Consider the following 16,516-nt stretch of genomic DNA (forward strand, 5'->3'; position numbering starts at 1 on the left):
GAACTTTGTGCATTTAATGTCTCAGATTAGGTTGGTTTGTTCAAGCAGTATATAAATGTTGGACTTGCTGCTTTTGCCATTATAGTGTAAAAGCTGAACAGTTTTCCTTTTTATGTTACACAGTATTTGCTTAATCTTGCAAAACCAGCTGTTTGAGAATGACATTTCCTAGTTTGCTATTGTATTAGAAGTAGCAGTACAATAGTTTGCTGTGTTCTTGGAGCTAGGAAACAGGACTGCACAAACTAAACTGCTTCTATCTTTTAAAAGCTGTAGTTAGGTACAGTGGATATAAAAAGTGTACACACCCCTGTTAAAAATGACAGGTTTTTGTGATATAAAAAATGAGACCACAATAAATAATTTTAAAACTGTTCCCACCTTTAATGTGACCTATAACCTGTATAATTCAATTGAACAACTAATATGTTAGGGGAAAAATATAAAAAAATGGTACAATAAGCTGGTTGCATAAGTGTGCACACCCTTAAACTATTACTTTGTTGAAACACCTTTTGATTTAATTACAACATTTAGTCTTCTTGGGTGCAAACCTGCCATCAATTAAAGAGACTGATTAACCCCAAATAAAGTTCATCTAGCTCTCCTAGTAAGATTTTCCTGACATTTACTCAGTTGCCTTCAGTAGTCTGCTAGAGCAAAAGCCATGGTTCACAGAGAGCTTACAATGCATCAAAGGAATCTCATTGTTGAAAGATATCAGTCAGGAGAAGGGCACAAAAAATATCCACAGTATTGGATATACCATGGAACACAATGAAGACGGTCATCAAAAAGTAGAGAAAAAATGGGCAACAGTGACGTTACAAAAAAATGGACGTCCCCTCCAAAATTGATGGAAAGACAAGGTGAAAACTGGTCAGGGAGGCTGCAAAGAGACCTACAGCAACACTGAAGGAGTAGCAGGAATTTCTGGCAGGTACTAGTTGTATACTACATGTGACAACAGTCTCCCGTATTCTTCATATGTCTGGACTATGAGGTAAGGTTGCAGGACAGAAGCCTTTTCTTACACAGAAAAACATCCAGGCCCAGCTAAAATTTGCAAAACAATACATCAGGTCTCCCAAAAGCATGTGGGAAAATGTGTTATGGTCTGATGAGACCAAGGTTGAACTTTTTGGCCAATTTTCCAAAAGGTATGTTTGGCACATAAACAACACTTTGCATCGCCAAACGACACCATCCCCACACAGTGAAGCATGATAGTAGCAGTGTCCTGCTTTAGCATTGCTTTTCTTCAGCTGAAACTGGGGCTTTAGTCAAGGTGGAAGGAATTATGAACAGTTCCAAATACCAGTTACATTTGGCCCAAAACGTTCAGGCATCTGCTAGAAAGCTGAAGATGAAGAGGAATTTCACCTTTCAACCACAACAATGACCCCAAGCATACAGCCAAATCAACAAAAGAATGGGTTCACCAGAAGAAAATTCAAGTTTTGGAATGGCCCGAGCAGACCCCAGATCTAAATCCAATAGAAAATCTGTGGGGTGACCTGAAGAGGGCTGTGCACAAGAGATGCCCTTGCAATCTGACAGATTTGGAGTGCTTTTGCAAGGAAGAGTGGGCAAATATTGCCAAGAAAAGATGTGCCATGCTGATAGACTCCTACCCAATAAGACTGAATGCTGTAATTAAATCAAAAGGTGCTTCAGCAAAGTGTTAGTTTAAGGGTGTGCACACTTATGCAACCAGCGTATTGTATATCTTATTTGTTATATATTTTCCCCTAACAGATTTGTTTTTCAATTGAATTGTACAGGTTATGTCACATTAAAGGTGGAAAAAGTTTTGAAATTATTTATTGTGGTCTCATTTTTTATATCACAAAAACCTGGCATTTTAACAGGGGTGTGTACCCTTTTTATATCCACTGTAAATATATATATATATATATATATATATATATATATATATATATATATATATATGTGTGTGTGTGTGTGTGTGTGTGTGTGTACATGAGAAAGTAATATATGCACACAACAGACAAATAAAATACTAGTCAACTGAAAATAATGGTTTAGAAGCTTGGTTGATACTGAGAAAGACAGGGAATTCTGTCTGTGATGGTATCTAAACTTGGCTATGAAGGCTAATGGGGCAGTTGACACAGTGTTTACATGAAGTCCTTACAGTGGGAGGTGATGGAGCAGGACTGATGTAGGTTGGGATGATGATGTGTATGTTGAAGTCTGTCACTTCAGCAAACCGTCACTTCAGTGAACGGCATTTCATCAGAAATGCCTTTCATCAAATTCCCCTCATGTGAGTGGGCTGCTCCCCCCACACCCCCTACTAATTATATATACCAACTCCGAGGTCATACTCGGTGGGGAAAGGGCATATTTCCCAATCCTCACTGTACCGTGATCTCAGTATGAACAGATCGACAAATGGCATGTTCGATGTAATTACACTGATTTTCTGCTGAACTGATGGGGACCTGTATGTTGAGGCATGGTTGTGTATACAGCACCCCAAAACTCAGAGGGCTGAGAGCAGGGATTTTGTTGTTTTTTTTTGTTATGATGATATATATACTTGTACATCATAAATGTCTTCCTCACTGTACTTATAACTTTAGTATGTGCAAGTTTGGCATTATAGTCTTTGTGATTTTGTTTGTATGACATCTTTGTAAATTCATCATCTGTTGTTGTATTGTGTTTCCACACCAAGCCTGAGTGTGAAGTAGTAAGTTCCACATGGATTTGCCCTTTACAACAGTCAATAAATCTAAATAGGTAAAACTGGAAGTATATTTCCCCCATGAGGATGCTGAATCTAGCCAGAATATGTCAGGCTAATAATGTTGAATATTGCTGCTCTACTTTAAAACTCTTTTTTTTTTTTTGCATGAGGTCAAGTCTGCCATACCTCCAAACTTATATATGCCAATTCTGAGATAGCTATACCTCTGAGAAAAGGGAATATTCTGAGAAATTGCAGTCTTGGGTGTAGTATATATATGTCTGCATTTCTGGTCATTCAGTAAAGTTTTGTGCGAGTCCACCACAGTGAAACCATTCCACGTGAGACCACCACACTAGAAGCTGATTTACAGTTCCAGAAATCCTGGTTATTTTCTTACCACACTGACAGTATAAGCTCAGTGGGGCTGCCTGAAGGGTATCTTATGACATGATATATGTTTGATTTAATTGATTGTATGTGATTGATTGTAACTCGTCACATGATTGGATTTTAGGGTTTAACTATCATTTAATGGAGTGTAATGACAGATTCCAATGAAGTCCTTTTGCAATGAAAGTGTTTAATCAATGTTCATGCAATAAGGTTATCTAGTTGGGTGCATGTAGTTCAGCATGCATTTGTCCTGTTTGGTTCTGCACATTTTGGCTATGTAAGCAGAGGTGCTTATCTTGAGTAATCAGTTATTACTTAAACTGCTTAAATGTGCCTAATAAAGACCTGCCACCTCTACTGTTTCCACTGGATGCCTGGATAGAACAGCTTTGTATGTGTGCATTAGATCAGGAGTTGGTCATTGTACTGATGGCAGTTTCATGGAGTGCCATTTGCAAAAAAAAAAAAAAATCTTTTGCCAAAAGCACTTTCCGTGATGGTGGAGAATTCTATTTTTTCCTACTGCTGTGTGACCTTAGAGTAGGTGTATTTAAGTGATTGGGGTTCGGGGCTTGCCCCCTTCAAAATATTTACTCTAATGTACAATGGATATGAGTACATTTTTTGCAGTATTAATGTTCAAGGGTAAAGATGTTTATCTTTTGGTACAAGTCCATTAGATATGACCATCACTGCAGTCTGTTTATATGTAAATCTGGATGAACAGTGTTAAGCATGTTTGCCAGATCTGTGAGTAACACTCTGCAGTATAATCTTCTGTCAGTGATGTCGACTTTGTGGTGACTTATAGTAAACAGTAATTACATACAGGCTTAGTATTTTCCAGACTCCCCCTGTAGATAACATTCTAGTGTACTTTGCAGTCATGTGTCAGTAGGTTAACACTGGCTCATCCATTTAAGCTGTATTGTCTTTATTGGTTGAAGGCCCCCAGTGGTTAGTCCCGAGTTCTCTGAAGTCTATATTTTATCATTATTGTAACAAATTATGTGATGACTGGGGACAGTATATCCTCTTATGGACACTCTCAGCAGTATGACTGACCTAAACATAATGTGGTGAAATGACTAAAATGAACCCTTCACCTGACTTCACTGTCATGCTGTTTACATACATTTCTGAAACTAAAGTAGGAATTGGTACACAGTGTGGCACAATGAATTCCTAAGTCTACCCAAAGCACTCAGATTCCTCCAGCAATGTATAGCTTTTGTCACAATTTTGTGCCATCTTTGTGGCTTACATCTTATCAGTGATAAGTTGGTGTTTCTTATACCATGCCATTTATCCAGTCATCAGCACAGAAACTATGAGTGCTTGGCTTCCTTGTCATTTATGTGCTGACATTGTGCATTTCCCAGTGTTCTCCTCCTGTGAAAAAAAAGAAGTGCTCTCTCTCTCTCCCTCCCCTCTCAAGCATATAGAAACTGCTTTTTCAGCAAAATTCAGATAGCCACACAAAAACCTTGCTGCAGATCCACAAAAGAGGAGGACAGAGTTAAAGCACTTTCGTTCCTTTATTCCACACAACAGGTCTTCATCAGATAACACAACATGTACGTACATCCTTTCATATTCTGGCCCCATCTAAAAACCCTCAAATAACACATTCAAGTTCATTATTCCTGTTTTGTGGATCTGCAGCAAGGGTTTGTGTGGTTGTTTTACATGTGCATTTTATCATGTTATTTTGTTTTGCAAAACTCAGACACATAATTAGTTTCGACATTCTGACAAAAGTAATGTTTTTTTCCTGTGTTTTGCTGTGATCAATTACCAAAATGTAAGCAGTACATTAGTTTCACAATACAGGAAAATAATACCAGTTAAAACATAAAATTGAAATGTTTCAGCATGTCATATAATCACTGTAATACCTGCTGGGGTGGGAGTCACTAAGGATATGTAGTCCAGTTATATGCAGTTTGGTCTCTAAGGTTTCACTCTTGGGATCAACCAAAGTCAGAGGAGATGAAGCCCTTCATAACTGACCCCCCCCCCCAGCAGTTGTTATGGCTATAGTGTACAGCATCCCAGCCTTACTGCTACCTTTCCACTGATACCTGGGAGAGGATGCAGTTCTGTCATGATGATGATGTCTTGTGGTTACACACTTGTCACGTAAATGCTGTCACACCACTCGTTATGTCTGGCAGTGTGTCCTAATATGTGTATAATGGCTTGCAGCTATGGAAACTGGACACAGAGGCAAGCAAGTTCAGCAAGTACTTCTGCTTGAGGAGGAAGGCGTAAAGAATCGTAAACTAGGCAATGGTTTCAGCAAAAAATCTGTTATATAGCACAGTTGGTCTCAGCAGGAAGGCAGATGTTTGGGATTTTGTTTTCCAGTTGCGCAGGACAGATCTGCTTCTGAAAACAAAAAGCAGGGCAGAAGATTGAGTATGTATGGCACCATTGATCTCAGATGTCTAACTATTACTGGTTGAAGTTCAGATGTGTATTTACATGACCACTTCTTTCACATTGGAAACTGCCAGATACTCTCTCATTGTGCATCTCTTGGTTTTGCCATCCAGCCTTCATAAGATAGTAAGGAGGCAGTATTGTGAAATAAAACCACCCTCGAGGAGAGGAGAGAGGTCATCAGCCACTCATTCCTGTCCTTTCCTCCTCCGAGCTGCATAACCTGGAGTAGAAAAATTGTTGTAAATAATGGCATAGATGGACACCTTGACCTTGAAACAGTGAACAAGACATCATGAGGTGTTTCATTTTTCTTGAACCTATAGGAATATTGCAGGTTGCTATATAGCTTTCAGTGTAGCGGGGGGGGGGGGGAAATAAACATCTCATGATGTTTAGTTCACAGCTGCACCTGTCAGGAGAAAATTACCATTCAGGGAACCACCTTACCTACTTAGACATAGCCAGGATGATGACATTCTTCTTATACATACTCATTTCAAAAGTACAGTGGGCAAAAAAAAAAAAAACTTTTCACACTTAGGACCTTTCATTTGGTACCACCTATTCAAAAAAATCAGAACACTGTATACAAAAATTCAGAAAAATCCTGCAAAACCACCTCATCATTGAAAACAAATGTATTTGCTTCAGGGATAACGGTTGACATTTGACTCACTTGTTCTGCTCCTATGATGTCCTTCAAGAATGCAACTGCAGTCATAACATATGGGTTGTCCTGCCTCAGGCAGCCCTCGGTCGGCTGGATTCCAAAGTCTGGGTCCGATGTCGGCTGATGTCGCATTTCTCTCCGACGTCAGAGCGGCTGGAGTATATAAGCATCAGCCAACGCCATCTTCTTCAGTCTTTCTTGCCGCGCGGTGCCCGAAGCAGAAGCAGTTCGCAAGTGCCGGTCGGTCAGCTCCTGTATTCTTCGAAACCGAAGTCATCAAAAAAGCTAAGTACCCCGTTGGGGACCTTTTCTTGCCTCAGCCGATGTCAGAAATTACTGAAAAAGTAAATAATTGTTTGTCTTGCGGTAAACAAATACCTCATAAGGATTTCCACTCTTACTGCCTCCCTTGCCTTGGCCCAGACCACGACGTCTTGGCCTGTGCCGCCTGTGCTCGCTTCAATAAGTGCACTCTCAGGTGCCGGGTGGAGTTCGCTGAAGACTTTTTCAGCGAAAAATTTGAAATGCCGTCGGAACAACCGACAACGCAGACTCCTAAGAAACGAAAAGACTGGGACCGACATCCTCGGCCCGCGTCTTCCACTGACACCACGCCAAAACTAACCGCGAGTGCCCCGGTTCCCTCTGAGGTGGTTATTCCACCGCTCCGAACCGAAGACACCGCATTACCGATACCGGAGGCCACTCCGACGCCAGTTATTGATTTTCCTCCGGATACTGAAACCGAGGAAATGCCCGAGACCATTGCTGTTGATAAGGTCACTCCTGCACGTGGAGCGGCTAGGCCTCCCATCTCCATGTCTATCAAGGCCTACACACGTGCTAAGGCAGCCAGCAAGTCCAAGCATTTTACTGCTAAAACCTTACCTCAGCCTACTCCTGAAACTCAAATCATGTCTATGGCCGCAGATTTAATTTCCGTGATCAGAGGTTCCCAGGCCCATCCTGAGAGAGGATCCCAGCCTCCTCCTGATAAGAGGCCCAGGGTTGAACCCTCTGACCCTCTTCCTTCAGATGAAGATGCTGAGGACTCTGTTCACTCCGAAAGCCAGGAAGAGCCCTTCCAGACCTATGAGGATTCAGATGCAGAGGACTCCATTCCCTTGGCCTCTCCTCCTGAGGATATTTCTTTTGGGAAAGTTCTGCATTCCATGAGGGAGCATTTTAAGTGGCAAGGCCAGGAATATTCAGATTCCAGAAAGCGCCTTCGAACCTTCCTTAAAAAGCCCCAACACAGACCCTTAGCTATACCTCCTGTGCTTGATGTTTTGGATGATTTATACTCTGACTCCAGTGTTACCCCTGATACTCTTCCTCCTGCTCCTGTCAAGCCTGACAGATACTATAGGGTTCCAGAAACCCATTCTCATTTCTTTAGGGCCCATGCTGTTGATTTAGAAACAATTTCCCAGGGGCCTAAAGGGGTTTCAGCTACCACCCCCAAAAACCCTTTGCCTTCCAACAGGGAAGCAAGGTCCTTAGAGAGATGAGGGAAGAAGGTTTACACCTCCACTACTTTATCTATGAGAGCTCTCAATTGTCTCTTTCACATGTTTCAATATCAGGATTTCCTGTTAGATGATTTACAGAAAAGATTGGCCTCTCCTGAACCTTTAGATAGGAAGTCTTTGCAGGAGGCTGTGCATAATTCTCAGCAGGTTAGCAATCACTTTCTACAGTGTGGATATGATGCATTGGAGGCTTCATGTAGGGCAGCTATGACAGGGGCGGTCATTCGTAGACATGCGTGGTTAAAAGAACAACCTTTACCAGATCATGTTAAGGCAAAACTTCTTGACGCACCCTTGGAAAAGAACAAGCTTTTTGGTGCTAATGCTAAAGATGTGTTAAAGTCCATTGAGGAAAAAGCCAAGTGAGTTCAGACAGTCAAAGATTTCCTCCAGGTTCAGCCGCCCAGATTCAGCAGGAACTGGCCTTCTAAAAACTGGTCCTTTCCTAATCCTGAAAGATTTCAAAGGGGCAAAAACAGGCGTGCCCGAGGAAGAGGGCAATACAGAGGATCCTACAGGGGACGTCAATGGCAACCAGCAAACCAAAGAAGTGACACAGGGGTTTCTCCTGCCGCAGGGACAATCTCAATGACTTTCCTCTAGTTCCGCTGACCAAGGAGCAAACAGAAGCTCCTTTGGGCGGAAAGTTATCTTTGTTTTCAAAAAATTGGCACAAACTGACAAAAGACAAATGGATTTTGGACATTATAGACCACGGTTACAGGTTCCATTTTCATACCTTGCCAAGAAAACAAGGCATGCCAAACCTTCCACAAAATCAGAGGGCAGAGGCTATCAAGCAAATTTCTCTGCTTGCTCAGATCAAAGCAATAGAAAAAGTTCCACAACAAGAGCAAGGTCTGGGGTTTTATTCAAGACTGTTCCTTGTTCCAAGAAAAGAAACTCAATGGAGACCAATACTGGACTTGTCCGCTTTAAACACTTTTCTCATAGTACCAAAGTTCAAAATGCTGACTCTACAGCAACTCCTTCCCATGCTGGGCAAGGGGTCTTGGCTGATTACTCTGGACCTCAAGGAGGCATACCTGCATGTCCCTATCAGACACAGCTGCAGAAGATACCTCAGATTTCTTGCAGGGCCAGAGCATTATCAATTCTCAGCATTGCCATTTGGCTTATCTACTGCGCCCAGAGTATTCACGAAATGCCTGGCATCAGTAATTGCTCATTGCAGGCTCCACGGGATTCAAATCTACCCGTACCTGGACGATTGCCTCATACAAGCGGACAACAAACTAACCTTGACAAAAAACTTGAATTATGTGATACACTTGCTACAGGCTCTGGGATACACAGTCAACTTTCAAAAGTCAAGACTTCAGCCATCCCAGCAAGTAACCTTCTTAGGAGCCAAACTAGACACAGCCTCTCAAATGGCTTACCTGACAGAAGACAAGCAAAAGAAGTTAACTCATTACTTCAAAAGTTTAGCAAAGCTCACCCAGATGACTGCAAGGAGTTTCCTACAGGCCCTGGGTTACAAGGCATCCTGCATTCTCCTGGTTCCACTAGCAAGACTACACATGAGAAAGCTTCAATGGTACTTAAAAAGCTTATGGTCTCAACACAGCAACAACCTAGAAGCAACTATTCCACTCATTCCATGTCTTCAAAAGGAATTTCTATGGTGGGCCACAGTAAGCCAGTCAAACACAGGTATGTCATTCAAAAAACCTCAGATAACACAGACCATGACCACAGACGCCTCAGACCTTGGATGGGGGGGCGCACATGGAGGGCAGATGTATTCAAGGGCAATGGTCTCCAAAGGAAACACATCTGCATATCAACCAAAAAGAAATGCTAACAGTAATGCATGCCATCGAGGCCTTTGGACAACTTCAACAAGGCCACCTACTAATACGGACAGACAACACCACTGTGATGTGGTACATAAACAAGCAGGGGGGCACTCATTCTTACCCCCTTTGCAGACTGACAATGAATCTTTGGGAAAAATCACTGGGTCTAAACATACAGTTACAATCCCAGTTTGTTCCAGGCAAAGACAATGTTCTGGCGGACAGTCTAAGCAGGAATTTCCTAGACCCCCTCGAATGGAGGCTACATCCAGACATCTTTATACGACTCACCTCGACATGGGGCAGGCCGGACGTAGACCTATTTGCCTCCCACCTCAATCATCACTTACAAAAGTTCTGCTCGAGGACATATCATCCACAAGCATGGAAAATAGATGCCCTCTCATTTAACTGGAGCTCCCTAATAATTTATGCATTTCCACCCCTGCCACTGATGACCACAGTGTTATTAAAGATCAAGGCAGAGCAGCCGAAGGGGATCCTAATAGCTCCAGACTGGCCAAGACAACACTGGTACCCACTACTACGGAGCATATGTCACAACAAAACGTGGGCCCTTCCACAATGGCCCCAACTTTTGACTCAACACAACTTCAGGACAGTTCATTCCAACATCCAGACGCTACAGCTAACAGCTTGGGAAATCCCATAAATAACCTCAATTTACCTCTCTCCAAGGAAGTTCAGCGGATACTAACAGAAGCCCGCAGACCATCCACCAGAAAGGCTTACTCAGCCAAATGGAAGAGATTCAGCATTTGGAATACCAACAAGGGTCATGATGCATCACTTTTGAGCATCCCACCTATTCTGGAATACTTGGCAGATATGCTACATAACGGACTCTCATACTCTTCCATAAAAATACATACTTCAGCTATCTCAGCTAGATACAACACTGATCCACCTGTGTTTTCACATCCTTTGTTAAGGCAATTTCTTAGAGGAATCAAGACTATAAAGCCCCCAAGAAAGGCACCAGTACCAGCTTGGGACCTCAATTTTGTCCTAGAAAAATTGACTCTACCTCCCTTCGAGCCAGCAGCTTCTGTGGATTTACAATTTCTTTCCTGGAAGACAGCTTTCCTGCTGGCCATAACCTCAGCAAGAAGGGTTTCGGAATTACAGGCCTTAATGGCAATACCACCGTTCATAACTTTTCACAGAGACAGGGTCTCCTTACGAACCAACCCTACCTTTCTGCCAAAAGTGGTATCTAGGGTTTCTTTAAATCAAGCACTTCACCTGCCTACTTTCTTTCCCAATCCTGAGAACAAAGGGGAAAGACTGTTACATACCTTGGACATACACAGACAACTTCGCTACTACTTAGACAGAACCAAGACCAGTAGGAAGTCTGATCAGCTTTTTGTAGCTTACGCCCATGGAGTACAAGGAAAAGCAATTTCCAAACAGACAATTTCAAAATGGATTGGACATTGCATCAGATTCTGTTATTCCTTCCATGGAAAGAGTGTGCCAGCCAATGTCAGACCACACTCCACCAGAGCTACAGCCACCTCTACAGCATTTTTAAGAGGGGTGCCTACAAAAGACATTCTAGAAGCTGCTACATGGAGCTCCGTGCATACATTTTCCAAACACTACAACCTCCCTTTATATTCCAGATCCAGAGCAGGCTTTGCTTCGGCAGTCCTGCAGGGATTGATAGCTACACCATCCTTTTCTTAGAGCATACCACCTCCCCCAGCTAAGCTATGGTATTCAACCCATATGTTATGACTGCAGTTGCATTCTTGAAGGACATAGTACAGTTTTGTACCTACCATAAATGTAGATGTCCGATAGATATGCAACTGCAGTCGGGTTTTCCCTCCCTCCTTCCCCTCTATGCCTTGGGTCCACTCCTCTCCCTGTTATCCTTAGCTGGGGATATCTGTTATGGTGTATCTGTTTATTGCTTATTTATTGTCTGGAAACCTATTATTGTCTTCCAATTTGATTACAGCCTTCCTTGGAGGGCACCTGGCATCTGGGGCAAGAAACACTGAAGAAGATGGCGTCGGCTGATGCTTATATACTCCAGCCACTCTGACGTCGGAGAGAAATGCGACATCAGCCGACATCGGACCCAGACTTTGGAATCCGGCCGACCGAGGGCTGCCTGAGGCAGGACAACCCATATGTTATGACTGCAGTTGCATATCTATCGGACATCTACATTTATGGTAGGTACAAAACTGTACTTTATAGCATTTGATTTAAAACTGAGCTATAAAAATGTGCGTGTGTGCCTGTGTGTGTGTGTTTGTGTGTGTATATATATATATATATATATATATATATATATATATATATATATATATATATATATATATGGGTTCATATCAGATAAACAACATGTCGTTCCATCGACAGCCGGCAGATGGACTTCAATTAACCGACACGTCAAAACAACGAAAACTAACATAAACGAAACTCACTCAACCGACAAGTCTAAACTACATACTAGCACTAAACAACACATACCTGCAAGTACAATCACTACCACAAAAACACATACACAACTACATACATACTCGCGCTGCTACCTACGATATACACCTCATACACTCCACACCACAACAACAATAATTAAAAAACAAAACGGATCCCCACTCCAAACACCACACAACACAAGCAAACCAAACTCCTACCAAAGCAACACTAAACCTGACATACAAACCTATCGACAACCCTGACCCAAACCCTAACCCTAAGGTCCGTCACTCTCGCACACTCACCTAACCCGAGCCCTAACCCTAACTCACTTAACCCACCCCTAACCCACAAGATATCACTACTACACACTTACCCGACCCGAGCCCTAACCCTAACTCACTTAACCCACCCCTAACCCACAAGATATCACTACTACACACTTACCCGACCCGAGCCCTAACCCTAACTCACTTAACCCACTCCATCCCCACAGACCGTGTACATCGCACACTTACCTTACTCGCACCCTAACGTCCGTCACTACTGCATACATACACATCCCTTACACATTTCGCTTACCTCCGCGTCGGTGTCAGTTGACTGACTTTCGTTGATTTCGGTTTTCGTTCCTTTGACGTTCGGTTAAATCACGTTCGTTGGTTTCAGGTTTCGTTCCTTTCACGTTTCGGCTACTTGAAGTCCATCTGCCGGCTGTCGATGGAACGACGTGTCGTTTAACTCATAGGAACCCATATATATATATATATATATATATATATATATATATATATATATGTATATATATGCACACACACACACACACACACACACACACACACACACACGCAGACAATTTATTTTATTGTAATTGTTTATACTGCAGTTTTTCTTAAGTATAAATCATATGTAAAAGTGGATGTTTTTCTTCATGGCAATACTTGTGTTCGGTTTTATGAAACTGCAACCTTCTCTACAACAAATTGACCATTTAGTTCTGTATATTATCTGTTCTGTGAGACAGGGGTGTATGTAAAGTTGGCCAACTCCACCTACCCAGTAAGTAAATAAATGTTAGATTACAGGACATTTCCAGCTCAAAGAACTGTAGGACTTGAGCCATCAAGACAGGCAAATGTATCATCTTTTAGTGGTTAATTTTCATAGGTTATGTGATTTTATGAGAGTCTGAGCTGTTAATTATGTTCATCGCATATCCATGCATGTGGGTATATATATATATATATATATATATATATATATATATATATATATATATATATATATATATATATATATATGTGTGTGTGTGTGTGTGTGTGTGTGTGTAGTCTGTCATTATTTGATGCATCATAAGAATATTTGAGCAGGAGCAGGTAAACTGTAATGCAGTCTTGAAGGGGGAAAGTTCCACTACAGGAAAAGATGTACAATACACAAAACAAAAGCAGAAAATGTACTTTATTTGCACTTTGTGTATAAACTTCCTAAAATTTTCTAAAAATTTAAGTGCAAATGCTTAGATAAGTGTGCTGCTGATTGAAATGTTTTCTTAATTTAATTTCCATACTCTCAGTAACCTCTTTAATATATTATATAGTTCCAGAAGTTCGTTCAGCTCCTAGGGTATACCTTCAGCCCAGTGAAGAAGATATTCAGATATATGGGTGAGTTTTTTCTTCAGTATTAGATTTGCTAGTTTGAAAATGGACAGATTGTGATATTTCCACTGCTGGAGTTATTGTATAGTAAGTGTTTTCAAAAAATTATGCTCAGGTTAATGATTAGCAACAGATTTATGACCATGTTTCAAGCGACCAGATAAAGTGCAACATGAAGAAAGAACATGAACCTCAATAATAATTTAGGATTTTCATAGGATTCACAGGAATTTAAAGGCAACCCAGTGTTATGACTGTTTATGCCCTGCCGGTACCCACTATTAGGCCAATTCAATTTCTGTTGGAGGGATAGGCTATTCAAGTGCAGGGTACATTTGTAGGTGCCAATCCATTTGAAGGATGAGATTGTATCACTCTACTTAATCTGCAGGGGCAGATGTTTTCCAAGGTGGAGTAGGCAAGCTGTGATGAATCTGTCTGTCTGTCATGTTTATTGATCTGCTGGTGAAGATAGTCCCTGGTTCTGGTATGTGTAGGAATGTTACACTTGTGGAGACATGAGAGAGTCAGGGCTAATGGCACAGAAGGCAAAACAGAGGTCTCTCCCTCTTTAGTCTGTAATAAATAAAGAGAGTGCTTTCAGTCTTTTTTGGTAGCTGAGGGTCTTTCTAGTTGTTTAATATGTTGAATGAGGTACTTCTCAAATGGGACATTTTACTCGGTAATTGGCCAAATCAGTACCATATATAGGAGAACAGTGACCTCTCTAGATCTGGATGACATTCCCTTAGCAATTAGCTTTGATTACTATTGCAACATGATGGTCAAAAAGAAGGAATTATGAAGCCATGATCCAAGGTTTCTGACAGCATTTTCATTTTGAAGTGCCGTATTGGCTATGCTGTATGCTGTGGGAAGGGGTGGTCTAACAGATGTGACTATATTGAACTTTTTTGCATTTAATTTGTGTCAGTTTTCTGTAAATCAGTTATTTGTGTGTAAGTTCTTGCTGAAGGTTTAGGGTATCAGAGGCCTACTTGACAGTAACTCCCAGTTTGTAGTCATCCATAAAGTTTGCTTGAGGACTTTGTTTCAAGTCAAAAAAGTAAAAAAAAGCTGGCAAGGAGGGCTGCTGTCACTCAGCCTGGAGAATGCCACTGGTTACAGTCATTCTGATGAGACACCTACCACTCACATTGTGTGGGTTCTGCCTTTTAGTCAGTTTGATATACATTTTTCCACATCTGATCTATTTTAAAACATTAAGTTTACTTACAATTCCAGCTTGGGGCTATGGTGTTGTATGCCTCAGCCAGGTTAAGATATGTAGTGTAAACAGCATGCCCACTGCTGACAGCCTTTGCAACCCTCTCAAAGAAATTAACCATATTCATTAGACAGAATCACCCCTTGACAAAAACAAATTGCTGTAGGTCAAGTCAAATGAAAATTTGATGTCATACTTTTTAAGGTAATTTCTAATCTGTTTCATGGCTTCACAGATGAGACTGGTCTGGCTGATGGGTCTGTAATTCTTGGGGTTAGTGGTAGGGCCTCCTTGTGGAGTGGCTTCACCACTGCATTGCAGCAAACATCAGTGAAAAAACTGTAGCTATATATAGGTTAAACATAGGTTCATAGGTTCATACTAGGCTATCTGCCCGAGGGCATTTACAAGCCTAGCCCATAGTTTTGTGGCTTACGCCACCCCTTTAGTATGGGGAACTATACCCATTATTTTGCTGTGCCTCTGTCGAGTAGTGACAGTTTGAAGAATAGTTCTACAAGAGCATGCTTAGTCCTATTTAAACTAGATATATTATCAGGCCTTAGAAGGAAATATTTTTGGTCCTAGAAAGCACCACAAGTGTTTGTTTTTGTAATAATTGGATGCTTAAGATATTCAAGGGTATACAGACTTCAGAAAGACGTCTCTGGGGTAAAACTAGCACTGAAATTGTTTGCTAGTATACTGGCATTGTCTGTTTGGTACAGATATGTGGCACAATTTTGAATATGTTCAGGACAATGTTTGGTGCTATTCCTTAGTTTTCCTAACATTACTAAATAAGGATTTATAATGGCCCTCAGCTTAAGATGCTAAACTGTATTCATGTGCTTTGTTAGTAAACCTAATGGTATTTTTCAAGTTTTTAGTAATATTTTGATGCTTTTCTTGATATGAGGGTTTTTGTAACTGCTATGTAATTTAAGCAGGTTTTTATTGTAAAGTTTATTTATGTTGAAGGACCAGCGAGGTTTGTTTTCAAATTTCACATTATATTTTTTCTGTGTTAGACTGCAAGCTCCATACATACAGCTGATGCTGCCAAGAGTGAATTTTGAATTTGATGAAGTTAGTGCATCTGAAATCACTGAATTTTGAGATACTAGATGCAAGGCCTTGGAGATTGTGAAGGTGAAAGACAGCAGTTTATAGCGAAGGAGATACCATAAGAATAGTGTAGATAAATAATAGTATGCCTTCTAGTGGCTAAATTTTATTAAGTCTAAGAACTTCTGGATATATCCTACATTGGAGGTGTATGTATTCCATTTTATTGAGAGATGGTCAACGTCCTCCACTTTAGTGAAGTTGCTATTTATAGGAACCTCATCCAGTAGATTTAGGAATCTTACATGATTGTCCAGAGACAGGCTGACCTGTAAAGGTTGTTAAGATAGATTGTCCTGTTTGAGGTGATCTGGAGCTCTGTGAGTTCTGTTTGTGGGTACCTGGGAATCTGCCTGGAGGTGATATGGTGTTTAGTAAACCAGGAGATGCCACAATAGCCACTTCAGTATGATCCAGTTTTGGGTTTGATATTTTTACACTGGAGTGTCCATTT

At 41.1% G+C, this 16,516-nt stretch overlaps 1 protein-coding gene across 3 annotated transcripts in view; it reads left to right on the top strand.

Moving 5' to 3' along the window:
- The window catches only part of TJP2 (tight junction protein 2), a 2,224,967-nt gene that overhangs the window by 1,566,204 nt on the left and 642,247 nt on the right, over positions 1-16,516 (top strand). For all 3 annotated transcript variants that reach the window (XM_044064349.1, XM_044064348.1, XM_044064350.1), the window contains one exon: positions 13,646-13,712. In XM_044064349.1, the coding sequence (XP_043920284.1) occupies positions 13,646-13,712 (67 nt within the window). The remainder of the gene's footprint in view (positions 1-13,645; positions 13,713-16,516) is intronic.

The sequence above is a fragment of the Protopterus annectens genome, chromosome 2.part2, assembly GCF_019279795.1.
Source record: "Protopterus annectens isolate FY-2018-M chromosome 2.part2, PAN1.0, whole genome shotgun sequence".
In the NCBI taxonomy this organism is placed as follows: domain Eukaryota; kingdom Metazoa; phylum Chordata; order Ceratodontiformes; family Protopteridae; genus Protopterus; species Protopterus annectens.